The sequence below is a fragment of the Aphelocoma coerulescens genome, chromosome 3 (assembly GCF_041296385.1).
Source record: "Aphelocoma coerulescens isolate FSJ_1873_10779 chromosome 3, UR_Acoe_1.0, whole genome shotgun sequence".
In the NCBI taxonomy this organism is placed as follows: Eukaryota; Metazoa; Chordata; class Aves; order Passeriformes; family Corvidae; genus Aphelocoma; species Aphelocoma coerulescens.
The window spans coordinates 26,027,595-26,046,553 of NC_091016.1; the positions used below are offsets into that span (position 1 = coordinate 26,027,595).

An 18,959-nucleotide genomic window follows, 5' to 3' on the forward strand; every position below is an offset into this window, starting at 1 on the left:
CTTTTGAATATGGGGTCTTTTTGGGAGTTTTTTCATTGGGTTTTGTTGGTTTGTTTTGTTATTTTTTGTTTGTTTTCCTGGAAACTTCAGCTGAATACTAAGTTTTATAAGACTAGGTGCAAAATTTGTACTTCCAGAAATGATGAAGTGAGTTTAGAAGCTCGTGATGACAAAAGGGACTATGGCCCCGAAATGTTTGATCACTATTCTTCAAGGAAGCCTATTTATACTTTAAGGGCCAGCATCTACATGAGCTTATCAGCACCTACTAGGTTTCAGTGGGTTTTTACATGTCATACAGTGCCTACTGTTCCATACTCCAAAACACTTAGATCTTCAAAATTCCCTCTGTTGGTCTAGTTGTACATTTAGATATTTGCATTTTCTAGAGCAACTTCTAGGTATTTGTTGGAATTCTGCCTGATATCCCCAACTCTATTAAATATGTGCTATTGCATGATCTCCTGAAACCCCCCCGACTTAAACAAACATTACAACTCATGACACCTAATGAGTCTGCAAGTGCAATCCTTTGATTCCTTGACTATTTCTGAAGCAGAATGTGTAAGCCCTCCTCAGGAATCACTGAAAGACGTGTGCAGTGCTACCATCTAGCAGCCTATAGAGCCAAACCCGTTTTTCTCAGCTAAGGAAGCTGAGAAACAGAGCAGAGACTTTGTGGCATTTAGAGCAAAGCAGAGCTGTCACAGTATGGTGTGATTTCCATGCAAATGCAGTATCACTCCTCCACAATTGCACTTAATTGTGTTCTTAAAACTGCTTCTTTAGATTAATGGCTTAATGTCTTCCTGGTTTAGGAGACGTCCTTATTTCTATTTGGCAGGCACAGAACATGTAAAAGACAGAAGATTACAATTGTCCCTTTTCAGAAAGGTTTATGGCTCCCTGCAGAGGTTTATTCTCCAGGAGGACTGTTCAATGTGCCAAATAGGGCCTGCAGTGCTGGAGCTGCCTGCCTCTGACCACTGTTGGAGGCACAGCATCCCTCCTGTGTGTGGAGTCCTTCTCACCCTCCTCTTGCTGCAGCCAAGTGAAGGGTCTAGGAAATACCCTGAGACACACCAGGGTAAATATGTATTGGGTCCTCTCAAAGAGAAAACAAATCATATTTTGACTTTGTAGAGGTAAAAAGAAAAAAAAATGGGTGCAAAGTCATGAAGATTAAGGAAGGACCAACTACATGGGGTGTAGAATATGTTAGCCCTATTGGTCACTTTCCAGTGCCAGGAAGGACACTTGGTTTACCAGCCTATCTGTCAAATTGTTGGCTGAGCTCCAGTCTGTGCTGCTTAGTTACTGACAAACAGGTCAGTGACTTCTGCAGTTTAAAATGGGGTAAAACTGGTTTTCCAACTGACCAGTGATGGATTGTCACCCATGTGTAGTATCCCTCATATCTGGCTCCTCTTCATTGTTTTAATTCCCCATTTCTTCCCATCTCTCTGACAGAAAGATGCACTGCAAAGCAGAGACATTAAAAAAAAAAGTTCTTTCTTCCATTCCCTGCTTGTTATTTTGTTTGTAAGATTGTTTGTTCTTACAAGGTTTTGCTTCCAGTTAAAGAGATTTTCTCATACTACATCTGCATTAGACTACCAAGCTTGACCTCAGTTTCTGAAAAGTAAAGCAGACATAGCTATATTGTTTCACTGATGCAATGATCATACCTACCTGAAATATCCTTTTGCAGAAGGAGATACTTCCTTTCCCCTAGTAGAAGGCACAGGATAGGGAAAAGGGCCATTTGAAACCGTGTAATTTTGCTCAGTAAGCCCCACCTCAGGCAGTATGTTTCTCTTGTCAACACAGTCTTAAATTCAGGTGTGTTGATGCAACAAAAGCTTGTTTCTTTACAAAAGCTTGATTTTTTTTTTCATTACATTACATACAGATATTAGTCTGTATTTGTTGGCATCCAAATTTACCAGTGAGACTCTTCGAGCACCACTCTTGCAAGACCTCAGTAAATTGTGATTCTGACATATTCAAAACCATGGCAAGCTATCCTTTAAAAAGACATTAGTGTGAGTACCAGGGGAAAGTATACTCCAGGGCTCTAGATGGCTTGATATGATTTCCTTGATTGTATCTTTTTATTTATGAGGCATAATTTATGACTGCTGAAAAGCAAACTAAAATGAGTGATGACTAACTACAGCCAAAGTAATAAATCAGAAGCAAAGAAAGAAGTGGTGATTTTGATCGAATCTATTGAATTAGCTGTTGCCCTTAGCCATTACAGGTATTGGAAAGACCTTTTAATATCTGCTTATCTCTCTCATGGGAACTTGGTAACTATCTCATTATATACCCATAGGAAACAAATGATTTAATTTTCTATCTTTTAGAGTTAAACCTTTTTACATCTCTCATTAATTACGGACATTATACTATGTCATATGGAATGAGCTTCCTTTAAAATTTAGTAATTTTGTTTAAGTCCCAAAGTTTTTGCCTATTGTCTTTGCCTTCTCCAGAATGGGTTTAGTAGTTTTATTATTAGCATTTGAACAGTGGAGATGAATAGCAATGTTAAGAGGCTCTAATTATCACAGTGCTGGAAGCCTGGACCTGAAATCTATCCCATTATATGTTTATGACCTCCATAAGGAGACTAACATTGTTGAAGAGGGAAAAGTTTGGATCTGAGAAGGAGCAATCAGAAAGCACACATTTGATTACTACCTTCTCTTACCCCTGCTCATGAATGGATTTGATACTTTCTTTCCCTTGCCTTTGCTCTGTCCACCATAAACTGTGCCTACTTTTTAAACTTCCTGCTTTTCTAATACCTGCCTGACACTAAAGTGCCCAGATGTGAATACATTACCCCAATGCTGAATGCAGGATTTCGGTAGACATGCTCTGTGCTCTGAGCTCTGCTGACATCACATAAGTAACTCCAAATTAGCCAGCCAGTACAGCAGTCCGTTCACAAAGACTTGTGAAGGATGTTGCAATTGATGGTGAGAGGGAGGTCCTTTGGTTTTCTCTAATTTCAACCAGCCAAGATTGTAGTCTTCAGTTTCCTTGAAGATTGCTGTTTGAATGTAACCAAAAACTGGGGGCTGTGTTTCTGAATTTACTGATGTCAGATCTTACATGACCCTAAAATATCTTGCTATCTTGGAAAAGAATTATTCTGTGAAAACTCTGCATTTATGTAAGTGCAGGGTTAGAAATTGAACAAATCTGAGTCAAGAAATCCAAAGCAAAGTTTCAAAGTAGTGCTGGGTCTTTGAGGTCTCCATGAAACAGCTTCAGAAAGAGAGGAGCGGTACAAACCGCTCTGCTATAGTTTGTCTCTCCTGGCATGTGCCAAGCAGTGCCAGCATTTAATCCTTTTTGGAAAGACCAGAAGCCACAGGTGTGTGAAGTCTTTGCTTGCCATAAGAGCAGAAATCCAAATTGTACCTGACTCTTACACACAGAGTTACGTGCACGTGTAAAAGGGCTGGCTTGGTCCGACCTTGTGGTTCCCCAGAACCTACAGCCCTGCATAACTGCCCTACAGCTCTGAGCACTGCTCAAAGCCAAGGAGAGGTAGTGACTTGCAAATGAGGCTTTTTCTAAGGCAAAAGGTTGTTTTCTGAGCACCTGCAGGAACTTGGTGCCAGCTGCTGACACATTCAGAGCTGAGATCTTGTCTCTCAGAGAGGCACCTGTGATGGACCACAGACTAAGCACAGTGCGAAGCAGCACAAGGTACAGTGCCTCTTGGAGGGAGCCAGAAGCCACTGCTGGTTGGTAATCAGCTCTTTGGCTTGCTCTCTTGCAAACAGGAGGGGTGAGAAGCATCTGGCCTCCATGCTATGCAGAGTATCCCAGCTCTTCCTGAGCTGGGAAGTCAGGAGCAGCTCAGGACTGCTGCCTTCATTGAAGCGAGCTGCCCCCAGCACCCTTCTGCCCAGCGAGATCTCTCCAATAAGGGAGAGTTTCACATTCTCCATGGGTTGTTGGCTGCTTGAGGGTCCCCTTTGCAGGACTTTGAGCTCAAACATTCCTTGCTACAGATTTGGGGTTTCAAGAGTGTTGCAGCAGATGAATATGTGTGGTTCAGGCATGGAAGTCATCTCACGGGCTTCTTCCACTGTCAGCATCTACAGTAACATGATTTTTGTGTATCTGTACCCCAGGTGATTTTGGTGCCCTTGTTTCTGCCCTTATGGATTGTTAGCTCTACTAAGCCTGAACAGGTTCACCGTGTTAAGGTGACTCTCTTCTCAGAACTTCTCATCCTATTCCTCATAGGTTTTGCCCCTTCTTGCTTTGCCAATGAACCTTGAGGTTGTCCTGTGATCATTTTGAGTTTCACAGGTTTCTTCCAGGAGCAGAGATCTGTGAAGGCTCAATTTATGATGGAAAAAAACAAGCTTAGTTACCTGTAACTGGAATTCTTCAGTCCTCTGAATATACAGTCTCCAGAGAGTTTTCCCCCCTCTCTTCTCTCTCTGGCTGCACTTCAAAATGCAGTCTGAGCCAGGGGCCAGCAGATTGATAAAACATTAATTAGTAACCCTCGGTAGCTGATTTCAGAGCCCTCTCCTGGTTTTTTTGGGACAGTGCAGCAATTAACAACAACCCATCTTTTGGCAGGGTGCTGAGCCATGCACCATGATGTCAGACTTAATGCTTGTTGAGGCAGAATATTCAGAAAGTCAAGATAGAAGAAACTTTTCTTGGCTTTCTGCTGTCTGTGTTTTGTCATTCAACACATCCCTAAGATGTGATTGCTTCTTGTTTTCCCCATGTTCCTGTATTGTCTTTCATAATTCTAAGAAGATAATACTGCTGCCTATTAAGCTCTTTTTATTTCTCTGTTAATGAGGTTGAATATTTTTGGCATTGATTATATCACAATTTATAAAGATTTTTTTTTTTACCTCAAACAGCTTTTTACAAAAGTCTAAATCATGAAATTTCAGTTTAACCAGGCTAGCCAGGCAACACCTTCCATCCATGACTTTTTAGTTGTGACTTTTTGAGAAGCCATGAGCTCTGATTTTAAAGACACTGCTCATTGTGGATATTGTTGCCATGCTGCCCCATTTTTTCCTGCAAAGAAGTGGCTAAACACCAGTATTTCCATCAGTTCTGGAGATTTACTGCCCCGGGTTTCCAAGCACTGACCAGGATTTACTTGGACAGCAATTCTCACAGGGAAATATTTGTATAACCATCCATCCTTTTACAGATGGTTGAGCAGAAGCAAAGGGAGTTAAGGGAATCCAGCTAAGGTCAGTGTAAATCTGGAATTTAGATCCTCAGAAGTCCTGTTTAGCTGTCACAGCTGTCTCAGAAACTGGCGTTACAGACTCACAGACACCGAGGGGGTTTCTGCTGGACACATGTCTTGGCAGGGCTGAGTAGCTGGTGTCTGTCTAGAAGGCAAGCTCCGAGCATGTCTGTCTGTCACACAAATGTGGCTGTGACCTCAGCCTTTTTTTCCAGAGAGACAGACATGTGGCAGCATGGTGTGGACATCAACTTCCCTTCAACCTCTGTAGGGAAGTGCTGGGCTGGGGAATCATGTCTGCTCCTGCTTGCTCCTCCTTTGCCCAGTCAACTTTGGTTTAGCTGTGTTCATGCAAAATGAAACAGCTTCAAAGGGATCACTGGGAGCATCCCAAGAACAGAGATGGGTCATCCACTCGGGCATTCCCACTCCAGAGAGCAGCAGGCCCAACTGCCTCTGTTGGAGCATGTGATTGAACCTCAATTACCTGACTCCTGGAGTCCTTTAACCACTTAGCTGTAGTATGGAAGGGGATGAGTGTAGAGTCACAGAACCACAGAATCTCCTGAGTTGGAAGGGAATCACAAGGATCATCGAAGTCCAAGTCCTGGACCTGCACAGGACACCCCAAGAGTCACACCATGCGCCTGAGCGTTGTCCAAATCCTCCTTGAGCTCTGCCAGGCTTGGTGCTGTGACCATTTTCATGGGGAGCCTATTCCAGTGCCTAACCACCCTCTGAGTGAAGAACCTTTTCCTGGCATCCAGCCTAAAGCTCCCCTGACACCACTTTGTTCCCTCGGGTCCTGTCCCTGGTCACCAGAGAGCAGAGATTGGTGCCTGTCCCTTCACTGCCCCTTATGAGGAAGCTGCAGGCCATGGTGAGGTGTCCCCTCAGTCTCCTCCAGGCTGCACTGGATTGGAATTGTTTTTACAAGATTATTATTAGAACCCCAGGCCACACTAATGACCCCAGACCTGGTGATGAGGTGACAATAAACTGCAGTGTGTGAGGACAGCACCATCAGCTCGGGAAGATGCTTTGAAGGTTGCTCAAGTACAAGAGGCCTTGCTACATTGTTCTCACCTAAGCAAGGAGATGAAAGTGCATCAGGAGCCAGTTAAGGAGTATCTGCATGTCACTGTCACCTCCCTGCTCACACAAGCAGGACGTCCCTTCATCAGTCGGGCTCCCAACCCACAACTGTGGTATCTGATACAGGGCACTGCAACAGAGGGGAGGGAAGGCAGCAGTGCTTCTCCAAAAACATTGCTGTTGCTTTTCTTCTGGTTTCAGCCCATTCCCAGGCTCAAAGCAACCACACACTCATATGCACATCATGTTCTCATTATTTTGTCCACAGTTTTCGGGACAGGATATGCCTTCATTTCTATTTAAGCAATTCAAAACTGCTGGCACCCAGTGATGAAGTTCTGGATGCAGCTGTGGAAATAGAAATTGGCACTGGGACAAATGATGGCCTCCCCACTGTCATTCTTTCATTCTTTATCCTTCTTTCTCTCTGTTTTTCCCAGGGGTGACTGGGCTGCTGTGACAGTAGAAACACTCAGGAATTCCAAGCCTTCTGTTTTGCTCTTTTACTTCCTCCGAAATGCACATTAGTCCTGCGCAAAATACAAGAGCAAATGAGATAATGGGGAACAGAATGTCCCAGGGTCAGAAGGACTCATCTCTGCTATAAATCTCTCAGTTCTGTGGCACGAGAGGACCACGTGCTGCTTGGGATGGGGATCTTCTGTGACAGTGGCCTTTTCTGGCTCCTGGCCCTTTCTTAGTAACAGGAGCGGGCTGCCTGGGGAAGAGGTCACAGCACCAAGCCTGACAGAGTTCAAGAAGCATTTGGACAACACTATTGGGTACATGGTGTGACTCTTGGGCATGGTCCTGTGCAGAGCCAGGAGTTGGACTTGATGATCCTTGTGGGTCCCTTCCAGCTCAGCTTATTCTGTGATTCTGTGACTTAAGACTTCTTCCTAAAAGACAAGGTGTACGCACCTATGATAGGTGAGGGATTGATGAAGGGAGTTCTCTCCATCCAACCCTCGGTGAAGTGTTTGTTTGCCAAGTGAGTTGCATCCCTCTCTCCTCCAAAATTCCTTGGGAATCCCATTCTGAAGCTGAATTCCTGTGCTACACAGGAAGGCTCTGCTCCTAACTCATCACCTCCACTTTAGCTGTGGGCAGCTTGCTCAGCAGGTCTGGTCTGTCACTGTTACACTCCATGCTCATTACGGCCAGAGCCTGGATATAACTGGAGCATTTGAGCCCAGGTAAGTGCTGAGCTGGTGCCAGTGCCACACAGAGCTGCTTTTTCCATATGTGGTTTATTCTTTCCACAAAGAAATATGCCCCTTGAAATGAATGACTGTGGGTAAATCTTTGTAGCAGCTGGAACTGAACTGAGATACAGGGTTTGACCTACTGCAGTAAAGTGAACAGAGTTTGACTTTATTAATAGTTCACAACAGAGATGTATTACTGATTCCACTGAAATGAAAGTGCTTTGGCTGAGCTTTTTATTGCAGGGCATCATCTGTACTTAGTATAGTTCTGTATGTTACTGATGGAATCAGGAAAGATCTTTGGGTTTGTAACTGGCAGAACCACAGCTTTCAAAGCCACTGTAGTTGTTTGTTTTTATCTGTTTTCCGTCCCATGGCTCCTTGTGCAGTATCCTGTGTTCTTGGAAATTAATATTGCAAGCTGGAAAGACGCAGGGTCAGTTTTGAAGACCTGGTACTTCTAAACCTCCTGACTTTGTTCAAGATATAGTCCCAACATTCCCTTCCCCAGGACCAGTGCCCAAAGTAGATCGCATAAGAATGTGTTTTACTGTAGTTAGAACTGCTCGACATGAAAGCTTACTAAGGAATACTTACACTAAAAATCGCTCAGACAGTCCTCTTGTATTGCCATTTAGATCTATCATTCTGATTGATCACTATGTGGTTGGCTAATATTGAGTCTAATTTAACCCTATATGCTCACACATCCATCTATTCTGTCTATTGTACCTGACATTCTACAAATTACTTACTCATGCAAATGATGACCTAAGGCAACCTTTTATGATATTCGTGTTTAATTATACAAATGCTTTTTGATAAATAAGATTATACATCCTTCCATATGTTTATTCAGTCCTTGATGAAAGCAAAATTTAATTTTCATGCAGATTTGTTGGAGAGTGTGTTTAATAAGTGCTGAGTTTTATGTAGTCTGCAGATCACTCTGGTTTTGGGTAGCTGACAAAATCAGTAGGCATAGTTCATAGAGACATGTGGGTTTTAATCAGGCCTAATTCAAGCTGCTAATTTTTGAAATCTTGGAACTGAAGTCATTGCCTTTGTGCTCATGCAATAAAGCAAATGTTGTTGTGAAAATAAATGAGAGATGCTGAATTAACTATACACTTCAGTGGGCTTTATTTATATTATGAGTTACTGAGAATGTTGCCAAATAACTGATACATTAATATTTTTAAGAGAAGGATGTTCCTATAAAACTCACTGGTTCTAAAGAATAACTAGAGTTTGGCTTGTGTGATTCAGTCAAGGTGAACGCAACTTTTAAGTGCCACCCAAGGCCAGGCTGAATTCATTGGGGCTGCCTGCATACATGAAGAAATTGTGCAGAAGGGAGAAATTGCCAGGACTAGATATCAGTATGTCTTTGAAAACATTGTCCTTGTTGATCACAGCTCCTCCAGGAGTCCTCTTGGCATGGTATGACACCATGGTAGGAATGGTAGGAATTCAGAGTGTGGGGATCAGGTGTGAAGAAGACATGGGAGCACACACTGCCTGAGTGTGTCATGTGACTTTTGCTTCTTTTCCCTAAGTGTGGCAGTGGGAAATATTCCACTCTTCTGTTAAAAAATCACTGGGTCAACACAGGTGCTGGGTGGCCATCAAGGGACATTTCCCATGGGTGCCATTGCACCATGTTTTACCCCGTGTCAGTAGAGCTGTAGTAGCCCTTCTGGCTAAAAGCAGGTGTTTTGTAGGCTTGAGTCTTTTGGTGACAGTTTCTTTGTTTTCCTGCCGAAGGTGTGGTCAGTAAACTCCGTGGGCCGGACACCAAGCAGCTGGTCCCGCTGCCGGACAGGCCCTGCCCCTCCCGAGGGCCTGGGAGCTCCCCTCTTCAACACAGTGGCATCCACTGTGGCTGTGGTGAGCATCAGCCCCCCTCTTAAGCCTAACGGGGTGGTCAGTATCTACAGGCTGTTTTCTAATGATACCACAGGGACTGATGTGGTGGTGAGTATTGTCAGCACTTTTTCTGTACTTCCATTTCCACTTGTATTTTCTAGCTTTAACAATTTTGTTCTTACAAGCTGCTACTGTTGGTCACAGACTGCCTTTCTCTCCTGGCCTCCCATTGTTAGCTGCTTTGCAATTCACTGTCCTGTCCATGAGCTTAAGCTGTCTGATTTCACATTACCCATTTATTCCTTCCAGTGCACTTGGCTGTGTCTGTGTCTGATTCAGCCAGTTTGTCCCATTGGTGCCTGCATGGCCTTCCATTTCCATTCCCTCACACCTGCCATGCTGCTGGCTTGGCTCTGGCATCAAGAAGTACCAAGTGCTTCCCTTTGCTTGCTTGACTCTGTCCTTCCTATTTTTTGCTGAACTCTGCTAAATCACATGCTGCCAAATGAGAGCAGATGTTGCCTCTTGTTGGTGTTTCCTACACATTTTTGTTTCTTTGGCTTAAAATAAGCTATACCAACAAACGACTATGGTGAAAAGGTGAAGTGGCAGTTCCTGTGAGCAGTTTTGGAGCAGGGCACTGATTCCTTTGCCAGAAATGCCAGGTCTCCCTTGCTGAGCTTTGCAAAGTTTCCTAACAGGCTCGCCCAGCACAATGTCTGTTTGAATGCAGAGCAGGATCATGTTGGCCCTTGACTTAGATGTACCTACCAGAGAGCACATTCTCCTGTCTGGGAGTGACCTGACCCACCAGACACACTGGTGTCATGCTGCCCAGCACTGTTTCCTGCCTCCACATTGAGGAAGCTTGTGAGATATGCATGATTATTTGCTAGCACATTTATCATGGAGCTATTTTCCACATTAATTTATTTTCTGCTTCAGTACCACTTATCCCAGAGTCTTTCTTTAATGGTTTTCAGCTTCTGTGTTGCTGAGAATGACATTTGCAGTTGACATACAGTGGTCACAGCTCAACTAAAGATGTCTTGAGGCCATTGATGGCATGGTCTTTTCCTTTGAAGAGTGTCCTTTAACTTCATAGTGGGAGAAAAATGCCGAGTTCCCATTACACAACAGCTGCATTAGTCAGACTTAAAGGACATGCAGAATCTTCTGCCCATCTTCTGGGGTTAATTCACCTCCATAATTCTTATTTAGTATTTAGTACTTGTGGTGCTTGAACCTGTGACAAGTTCCCTCTTAATTTTTACAGCTGTCAGAAGGGACTGCCACCCAACAGACAATACATGGGCTAAAACCTTTCACCACATACTCCATTGGCGTGGAGGCCTGCACCTGTTTCAACTGTTGCAGCAAAGGACCCATGGCTGAGTTCACCACGCAGCCAGCTCCACCCTCAGAGCAGCCTCCGCCGCAGATCCGCACTGTGACCTCCAGGAACGCCTCTTTCCAGTGGAATGCGCCTCAGTCACCCAATGGCATTGTCACCAGGTAGGAGCTGCTACCCAGCTGAACCTGAACACCTTGGCTGGAGGTGATGCCAGAACATTTCAGCTGGAATTGCATGGCTGAGAGCACTGAACAGTTGTGGCCTTCCTTGGCATGTTGGTGGTGACATTCCCTGTGGCCTGAACACCATCTGGGAAGTGTTTACACACACTGTATGTGATTGTGTTTTGCCTGAGCAGGATATTGGGGAGGATGAAGGTGGAAAGGATGAGCTCTTGTGAGTGGAGGTGATTTGTTTTCAGCTATGGTTGTGTAGTCAAATAGTTCTGAGTTCAACTATAGTTGAACTTCACATCAATAGTGAAGAGATAGCTGTAATCTGGAGTTACTTAGGCAAAAATCCTGACTTGCAGAAGTGAGCAGCAAGGTAACAGGCATCAATACTTTCATTGTGAGCGACTTATGGACCACCACAACTGCTCAGTTATCTGACAGTTAGGACCATAATCTCCAAGAGAAAAACTGGGATCAGGTCTATTCTTCTCTGGTAGCCAGACAGCAATTAGGATGAAATGTAGAATTGGTTTGTATGTTATTTAAGGCCCTTCATTCATCAAAATCTCAACTTTGTTCCCAGCTATGAGCTCCACGTGTACATGGCGTGTCCTCTGAACCTACAGCCAGCAGTGAAGGCTTGCAGTCCGGGCCCGACTGAGGTGAAGTACACAGGGAAAGGACAGAGTGCCAACGTGTCCAACCTAGAACCTTACACAACTTACAACCTGCGAGTTGTGTCCTACAACTCTGTTGGCAGCAGCGCCTCTGAATGGATCGGATTCACTACGGAAAAGGAGCGTGAGTATGAGAAGTGGTTCACAAACCAGTGATGCCTGCTTCTGAGGCCTGGGGCTGCACAGAGCCAAATGACTTCCCCACCTCTGGGAAAGAGGAGGTCCCCAGAAACCTCTTCTTCCATGTCCCTGATGACTGTCTCTCTGCTGCATGTTCATTGAAATTCTGCTCTGGGGCTGAACTGCTCATTCCTTCAAAAATATTTCTTTGCTCATCATCTGATGTCACATCCTCTATCTTGGGAGCCTGGAAACCTTTTATTTTACTGAAAATGGGCAGCAAAGCTGTAGAACATAAAATGTTCAAGTATTACCAGAAGGGTGATGTGTAGTAATAAATATACTGCCATAAATAATCCCTTGGAAAAGTGGAGATCTTGAAAGAGGCATGGTGGTTGTTTTCAGGAACAATCTTACTATCCTAATTCATGCCACACTTCTGCTAGGTGTCATAAAAGTTTTTCTTGGATGTCATCTGAATGACCGGATGCTTGTGAACACTGAAGTAAGAATTTGTTGCTGTCCAACCACCGCAGGCAGTGCTTTAGGCCATGTGGGGTATGCATGGAAATTAAACATGCAGGACCTGTGCCTACAGGCAGAATAGATTTTGCCATCAAAACTGAATTTGTAGTAGTCTAACATCAGCTTTTATTAAAAAGATCTATAGTGCTGTAGCCAGAGTCATTCCATAACAGATGAGATGGGCATTTCATCTCAGTCTGTCAGGTCAGGGCAAAGACGATGTTCACTTTTTATCTCATGTCAGGATTTCAGAATCACCTTTCTAAAAACCTCTTTTGCATCATTTGGTAGTTCTGCCAAGTAATTACTAAAAACTTGAAATCTGATACATCCTTAGCTGAAAATTTCAGGTGGAACAGGCCCAGATTTTCTTTAATGTCACCACTGAAAAAAGTACCACACCAAAACCAAAGCAAAGAACAAAAAAAACCAACCAACCAACCAAAAAAAAAAACCAAAAAAAAACCCCACAATAAAACAACCAACCAAACAAAAAAAACAAGCAAACAAAAGAAAGATCCCTTATCTCCAAAGCTGTGTTTTATTAAATGGCAAGTTAAAAGGCTGGAGCATGATTATGAACTTCTAAATGGAGAAAATTCACCAGGAGCTGGTGAGACACATAGAGCAAAAGGATTTGAAAGCAATTTTTAAACCCCCACCCACTAGGTCCAAAGTCCTCTTCTTTCAGTCTTGCTTTTCTTGCCTTGCTGACCTCTTCACACCAGGCTTCCAGAGTCCCTCTGGCTGTCTCCTTCCTTGAGTCCCTCTGACTGCTTCCTCTTACCTCCAAGGCTTGCTTTAGTGACAGTGGGCAATTAGCAGCAAAGTGCAGCTGGACAAGCAGCTTTCTTATGAACAAACCAGCAAATACGGGGCAGATGGCTTAATGGCAACACCACAAGAAAGGACCTCAAACTTAAATGAAGTTTTTTGTCAGCAAGCTGATGAACTCTTCCTCCCTGAAGTGAGTTCTGGGTTTCTTTCTGTCTGCCTGCCATCTGTTCTTGCTTTTCTGAAACCCCATGTTTTCACATATGCGCATGTGTTATAGATGATCTTGGCAATTTCTTGGGGCTTGCAAAAGAACCCTCTCCATAGCAGTTCCCACAGCCCAGCCTGCTGCAGTCAGGCTTGCACAACCTCCTGTGTCTCCCTGTCCTCTACCTTAATTTACGCAGTTTTAGTGTCTGTACCACATTCACAAAGGCAAAGGGAGGGAGTTCAATATTTGTTTTCAGGATATATTTCTGCTTTCTCAGTGCAGAGGCTGGCATGCTAGAGCAGCTTTTGCTTTTCTCCTTGTATCTTCCCTAATCATACACATGGATATGCAAGAGAGGGAGTGCACGTGGCAGAGAGCTTGTATCATGCAGAATCTCCTTCTATTCACTGTATAACTCAGTCACTGAATCACTTCCAGCCTACTGGCTAGAAATGAGCTCTTTTTCCTGGTTTTGCAGCACCTCGGTACATAGCTCCGTTCTCCGTGGTCAGCAATTTATCCACCATCCACATCGACTGGAGCCGCACCTTCGTGCTGAACGGGCGTCTGAAGGAGTACGCGCTGACGGAGAGCGGGCAGCGCATCTACAGCGGCTTCGACACCGAGCTCTACTTGCCAAGGACATCGGACAAAAGTCGGTTTCTTACCACTTCCTCTCAGGGAAAGTCTGTTGAGCTAAGTTAATATTAGTGTGTGCTAAAATTAAAAAAAAATCTCCATTGCAATCCCAAGCTAAGACCAAAGGCGCGTACAGGCACGCCAAAATGTATCTAAGCAAATCCTTGAAATAACATCCATGGAGCTGAGCTTTCTCTTAAACATTATGCCTGACTGGGTGAGACTGTTTTGATTCACTGTGAGGGTCAAGCTTTCCCAAATCCTAGAGCTGTGTTGCAATTCCGTCCTTCAGGGCTATGGTTTGGGAAATGTACAGAAATCTTCAGTTTCAGGAAAGACTGAAGCTTGAATTTTCATTTGAATCAAATTAAGTCAGTAGCTCTTAGAACAATTTGCAGTCTTTAAAATACAAGGAAACTATCAACAGGGGGAAAAAGGAAAAGAATAATCAGCAAGAAAAAAGTTTTCTGTTTTTATGACATTGGGATTTTGTATGTCAAAGAATTTTGTAATATATTTTTTATGTTCCTGATTACTACAATGATGCTAATACCCTTTTTTTTTTTAATTCAAATGTTCTTAAGATGTTTGTTTTAGCTATGAATGAAGTATGAGAGATTTAGGGCAGTGATGAAAAAATTGAAAGTTGCCAGTTACATTGGAAGAGGGAGAATTGAGTGGTGAAAGAAGAACTTATTTTGTAGCAACATCATAGTGATGATTGCTTATGATCTGCCATAGTTCATAGTTTAGAAATTCAATACCCATGTGTAAAGAATTGTGAAGCTCTGGTCTGGTACTCAGGTGGGTTATGATGGGTTATGTGCTATTCCTGCCTTGGTTTTTTTAGAGCTGGCTGTTTACTGGTGAATCATAGTGAAAAAGCAGCACCTACAGAATTTTTATTTCTGCTGCTGACAGTACTTTCTAATTCTTCTTGCTCAGCCTTTTTGTTTCAAGTGACCTGCATCACCGATGAAGGGAGTGCCATGACACCAGTCATCAAGTACAATGCTGGAGAGGGAGTTGGTAAGTGAAGAAATTACCTAGCACCTGTTCATTTGATGTGTTTGTGCTTGAAATTTGACATGTAGTGCATGCCAGGCAGGATGGCATCTCACTGCAGTATCAGGGGCTTTCTTAGTGCCTTGTGTATGAGGTATGTGTGTAATGTGCTTTTTTTGCCATGTATGGATTTCTGTTCCTTTACACCATAGAATACTGAGTACTTTAGGTTGGAAAGGACCTTTAAGATCATTGAGTCCAACCATCATAGAATCATAAAATGATTGGGTTGGAAGGGACTTCAAAGATCATCTACTTCCAACCCCCTGCCATGGAGGACAACTTCCATTAGACCAGGTTGCTCAAAGCCCCCTCCTGCCTGGCCTTGAATGTTTACAGGGGTGGGACAATTCTCAAAATTAGCTTCAGATCCTCTCCTCAGATATGTAATATTTTTTCTTTTATTTTTACCTAAGTATATTGCTCCAAAATGTTGTGCTTTTTTCTGCTAAATAGAATCTGCTCTCTTCCAGATTTAATTTCCAAATTTGGATCATCCTGAATTTCAGTCCTGTCCTCCAAAGTTCCTCCTCAGTTTGAAAGTGAAAATACACATCCTCTCTCCTTCCAGTATCCCACCCAACCCAGTAAGGGACATCCACCTGCTCCTTTCCTTTGACCAACGAGCAGATTCACCTGGGATGTGTTCCCCTAGCCAGTTTATGAGAATGCCAAACTAGACATTGTCAGGACCCAGTTTATAACACCTGCCACTTCCCTTCTGTCCACGAGGCTTTGGCCTGTTTTGTGGAAGCGAGAGAGTTTGGTGTGGTGACATCCTCTTGTCCATTGAGTAGTAGATGTCTAACAGTAAAATGTTCCAGGCTTTTTAAGTCCTTAGTTTTCTGTTAACCAAAGCCAAGTTCAAACCGTTTCTAGCTGAATTAATTAACTGGTTCAATTAAGTTCTTTTTTGTGTAGTATCTTGTCCAGCTTTTTAAAATAGATCTGCCTTATATTTGCAATTACTCTTTACTCTGCATTTCCCTTATATCCCTTTTCATGCTTTCACTCCATTATCCTGCAGAATTTCAGGCAAGGCTGTCTTAAAGGCATTATAAAATGTTTTCAGTTGCTCTACGTCCATCACCTTCCATCCTCTGCCCCTTTGTTCTTTTGGTTGTTGCTTTTACCCAGAGTTTATTGAAAACTTGAATGGCACCGTAGGCAACTTGCAGAGAAGGCTTGCAAGCAAAGGTGTTGGAAATTCCTTGGCCAAGAGTTTGGTTATACATGTAGGATTGCAAATAACCAGAAATCCTGTCACTGAAATTCCTTACACTTGGGTTGTGAATGAGTAAAGCCAACCAAGTGACTGTTTTGTTTTCTAGCAGGTGGGGGGTAGGAGTAGTAAAATGTTTCATGTTGCTTGCTTTTGTATTAATGTATTAAAGCCTTCCTCCCTCTCTTTTGTTAACTGCACAGGCCTGTAACTGCACAGTTGTTCTGCAGAGAATGTCCTCTGTCTGTACTGCTCTGAAATTACCGTAGTAATTTCCACTCTTCAAGGTTACTTGGAGAACCCATTTTTCCTCACATTCCACCACCACCACCTCCTTTTGGAAGAGCTGCTGATGCAGTGGTGATTTCCAGCCTAAGCAGCAATGCCAGAGCTTTAAGCAGGGTCTCTTGAGGGTAGTAAGTTTTTTATTACAGCCCGCTAGCATATTGAACCATTATGCCACCTTGAACATAAGTGCAAATAAGCACATGACGACAAAATTACTTAAATTTCTGCCTAATTTATTAGCGAGGAAAGGGATAGCATATTGTTAAATGCTTCTTGAAATAACTGTCCCTTTCTCCCCTAATCCCTCTTTTTTACAGGTCTGATCTTGACAACACCTGGAGAGAAGGACAAAGCAGAGTCCAAACATGCAAAATTCTACAACGAGTTGTGGTTTGCAGTGCTGATGGTAGTTCTAGGATTGATCCTCTTGGCTATTCTTCTCTCCTTAATTCTTCAGAGGAAGGTCCACAAGCAACCCTATGCACGAGACAGGCCTCCTTTAGTTCCACTCCAGAAAAGAACATCACCAATGAGTGTGTATTCATCAGGTGAAACCCATCCGGTACGTTTGGAAAAATGCAATGTTGTGTATCCATGATGTTATACTTCCATCTGCCCCATCAAACACACACATGGACTTTTTCTTCCTCCTGCCAACATTTTTTTGCACACTTGGTTACAAAATGGAGGCTGTTCAGTGTAGGGAAAGGACTGTCTGGTCCCATATGGGCCATATCTACATGGGCACAGAGAGCAAGGTCACAGGTGCTTAGTCCAAACAGAGCCCTGGGACACCTGGTCTGTAGGCCCTGAAATGCTTCTGATGCCTAAGACAAACTTTGGATCTGGAGTCACAGAAAATGCAAAGCTACTGCTGTCACCTCATGTTAGTTGACATCTGCACTAGAGCTGAGAAGTCTTTGGCATGCTGTGAGGAGGTAGGTGAAAAATGTGCTTTTCAGAGGAACCTTTCATGTGTTCCCAGCTGCCTGCTGTGGATGGCTAACCAGGATCAATCTGACAGTCTTTGTCAGGTATCCAGGAGATATGCCTGCAAAGAACAAGACTTAGGGAGAGGCATTATTTCTTGCCAGTATCCATCTACCACCCAGCTGGACTGCTCTAGGACAAGCTGCATACCAGGAAGGTTTGGAGTAGAGAGAGTAATTAAGGAAAAAGCTAGGGAATTTCACAAAATGCATGTGTGCATTTGTGCACATAGACCTACAGTGGGACCACCAGAGAGGTAGGAAGGGGCCTACTGGGGAGTGATAAAGAGGAAGATTTTGTATAATTTTTATCATGAAAAGTTGTAATTCTGAAAAAAAGCCACATAAAAAACATGTTCCATCGTGTAGCAGAGTAGTAGTGCTATTCTACCCCTTGAAAAAGCAAAACAAAAGCAAAATGGTAATTGTTATGGGATTGAGATGGGGAGCAGCATAGTGACTCCTGCATCCTTCATGCATTCTGTTCCTTCTTGTCTCGGTGCCAAGACACTGCATCTGTGCCTCAACCAAGAAGCTCTTGGACACAATGGGATTTCCAGTGTGCCCCTTCTCCTGGCAAAGGCTATGAGCATAAGAAACTTATTTTTTTGGTCTCATGGTTTTGATTCCTTTTCCTCTACAGTCTGTCATCTTGTGTTATTCCTCTTGACTTTAAAATGTCTTTGCTGTTGGCATGCCTGCACAATTCCCTTTCATGTTCTTGCCCTTTCTTTTCTTTTTTGTTTTGTTTTTTCTTTTTCCAGAAGCTCATGAACTTATTAGAAAGGAAGGTTCTTTAGCACAGCAGTTGAAGGACTGATCTGAGAAGTTAGGACAGAGCTACTATGGAGTGGCAAAATGGCTTGTTTTACAATTGTTAGTGAGGTCGTGGCGAGCAATGCTGGCTGCCCACACGGTACTTGACCACTTATATAGTGCTTGGTCTTTGCCAGTTCCCCTAGTGCCCCACATTCTGCTACACTGCTCTCCCTCACAGAGCTGCAGCTAATTCACACCCTCTGTCAGGTACACCTACACTGCACCTTGCCCTGCCCTAATGCTTTTCCTCCCTCTCTTTAAACTCAGTTTGAGACTATTGCTGACACGTCCGATTCATCAAGCAGTGTCACTCTCAAAAGATACACGATGCACTTTGAGGTAGAGTCCTCAGCTTGCAGAGTGGCCAGACGTGTGATGTGTCAGATGACCCAAGCATGCACAAAGGCATCTGACACTGCATGTTTCTCCCGGTGGTGCATGATTTTTTCCCCTGATCATGAAAAGGTCTGCAAACATCCCCTTGCTGTGAAAGTCTGGGCTATCCTTCTGGTAATCAAAAATCTTTGGACTTCTGTTTGTTGGCCCTTCAAAAAAAAAAAAAAAAATTAGGAGGAAGAAGAAAAAAATTGGGGAAAATCCTGGTTTAGCATTGGTGTTTTTTTTGTTTTGAATGATTGTTCTATAGTGGGGAAGGGTCTGGGGTTTTTTCTGTT

General features: G+C 43.4%; 1 protein-coding gene across 1 annotated transcript in view; it reads left to right on the forward strand.

Moving 5' to 3' along the window:
• Nucleotides 1-18,959, forward strand: part of USH2A (usherin) — a 388,199-nt gene that overhangs the window by 365,790 nt on the left and 3,450 nt on the right. Inside the window, exons 64-70 of the mRNA XM_069009544.1 lie at nt 9,328-9,537; nt 10,706-10,944; nt 11,540-11,757; nt 13,742-13,918; nt 14,848-14,931; nt 16,795-17,039; nt 18,553-18,624. Of these exons, the coding sequence (XP_068865645.1) occupies nt 9,328-9,537; nt 10,706-10,944; nt 11,540-11,757; nt 13,742-13,918; nt 14,848-14,931; nt 16,795-17,039; nt 18,553-18,624 (1,245 nt within the window). The remainder of the gene's footprint in view (nt 1-9,327; nt 9,538-10,705; nt 10,945-11,539; nt 11,758-13,741; nt 13,919-14,847; nt 14,932-16,794; nt 17,040-18,552; nt 18,625-18,959) is intronic.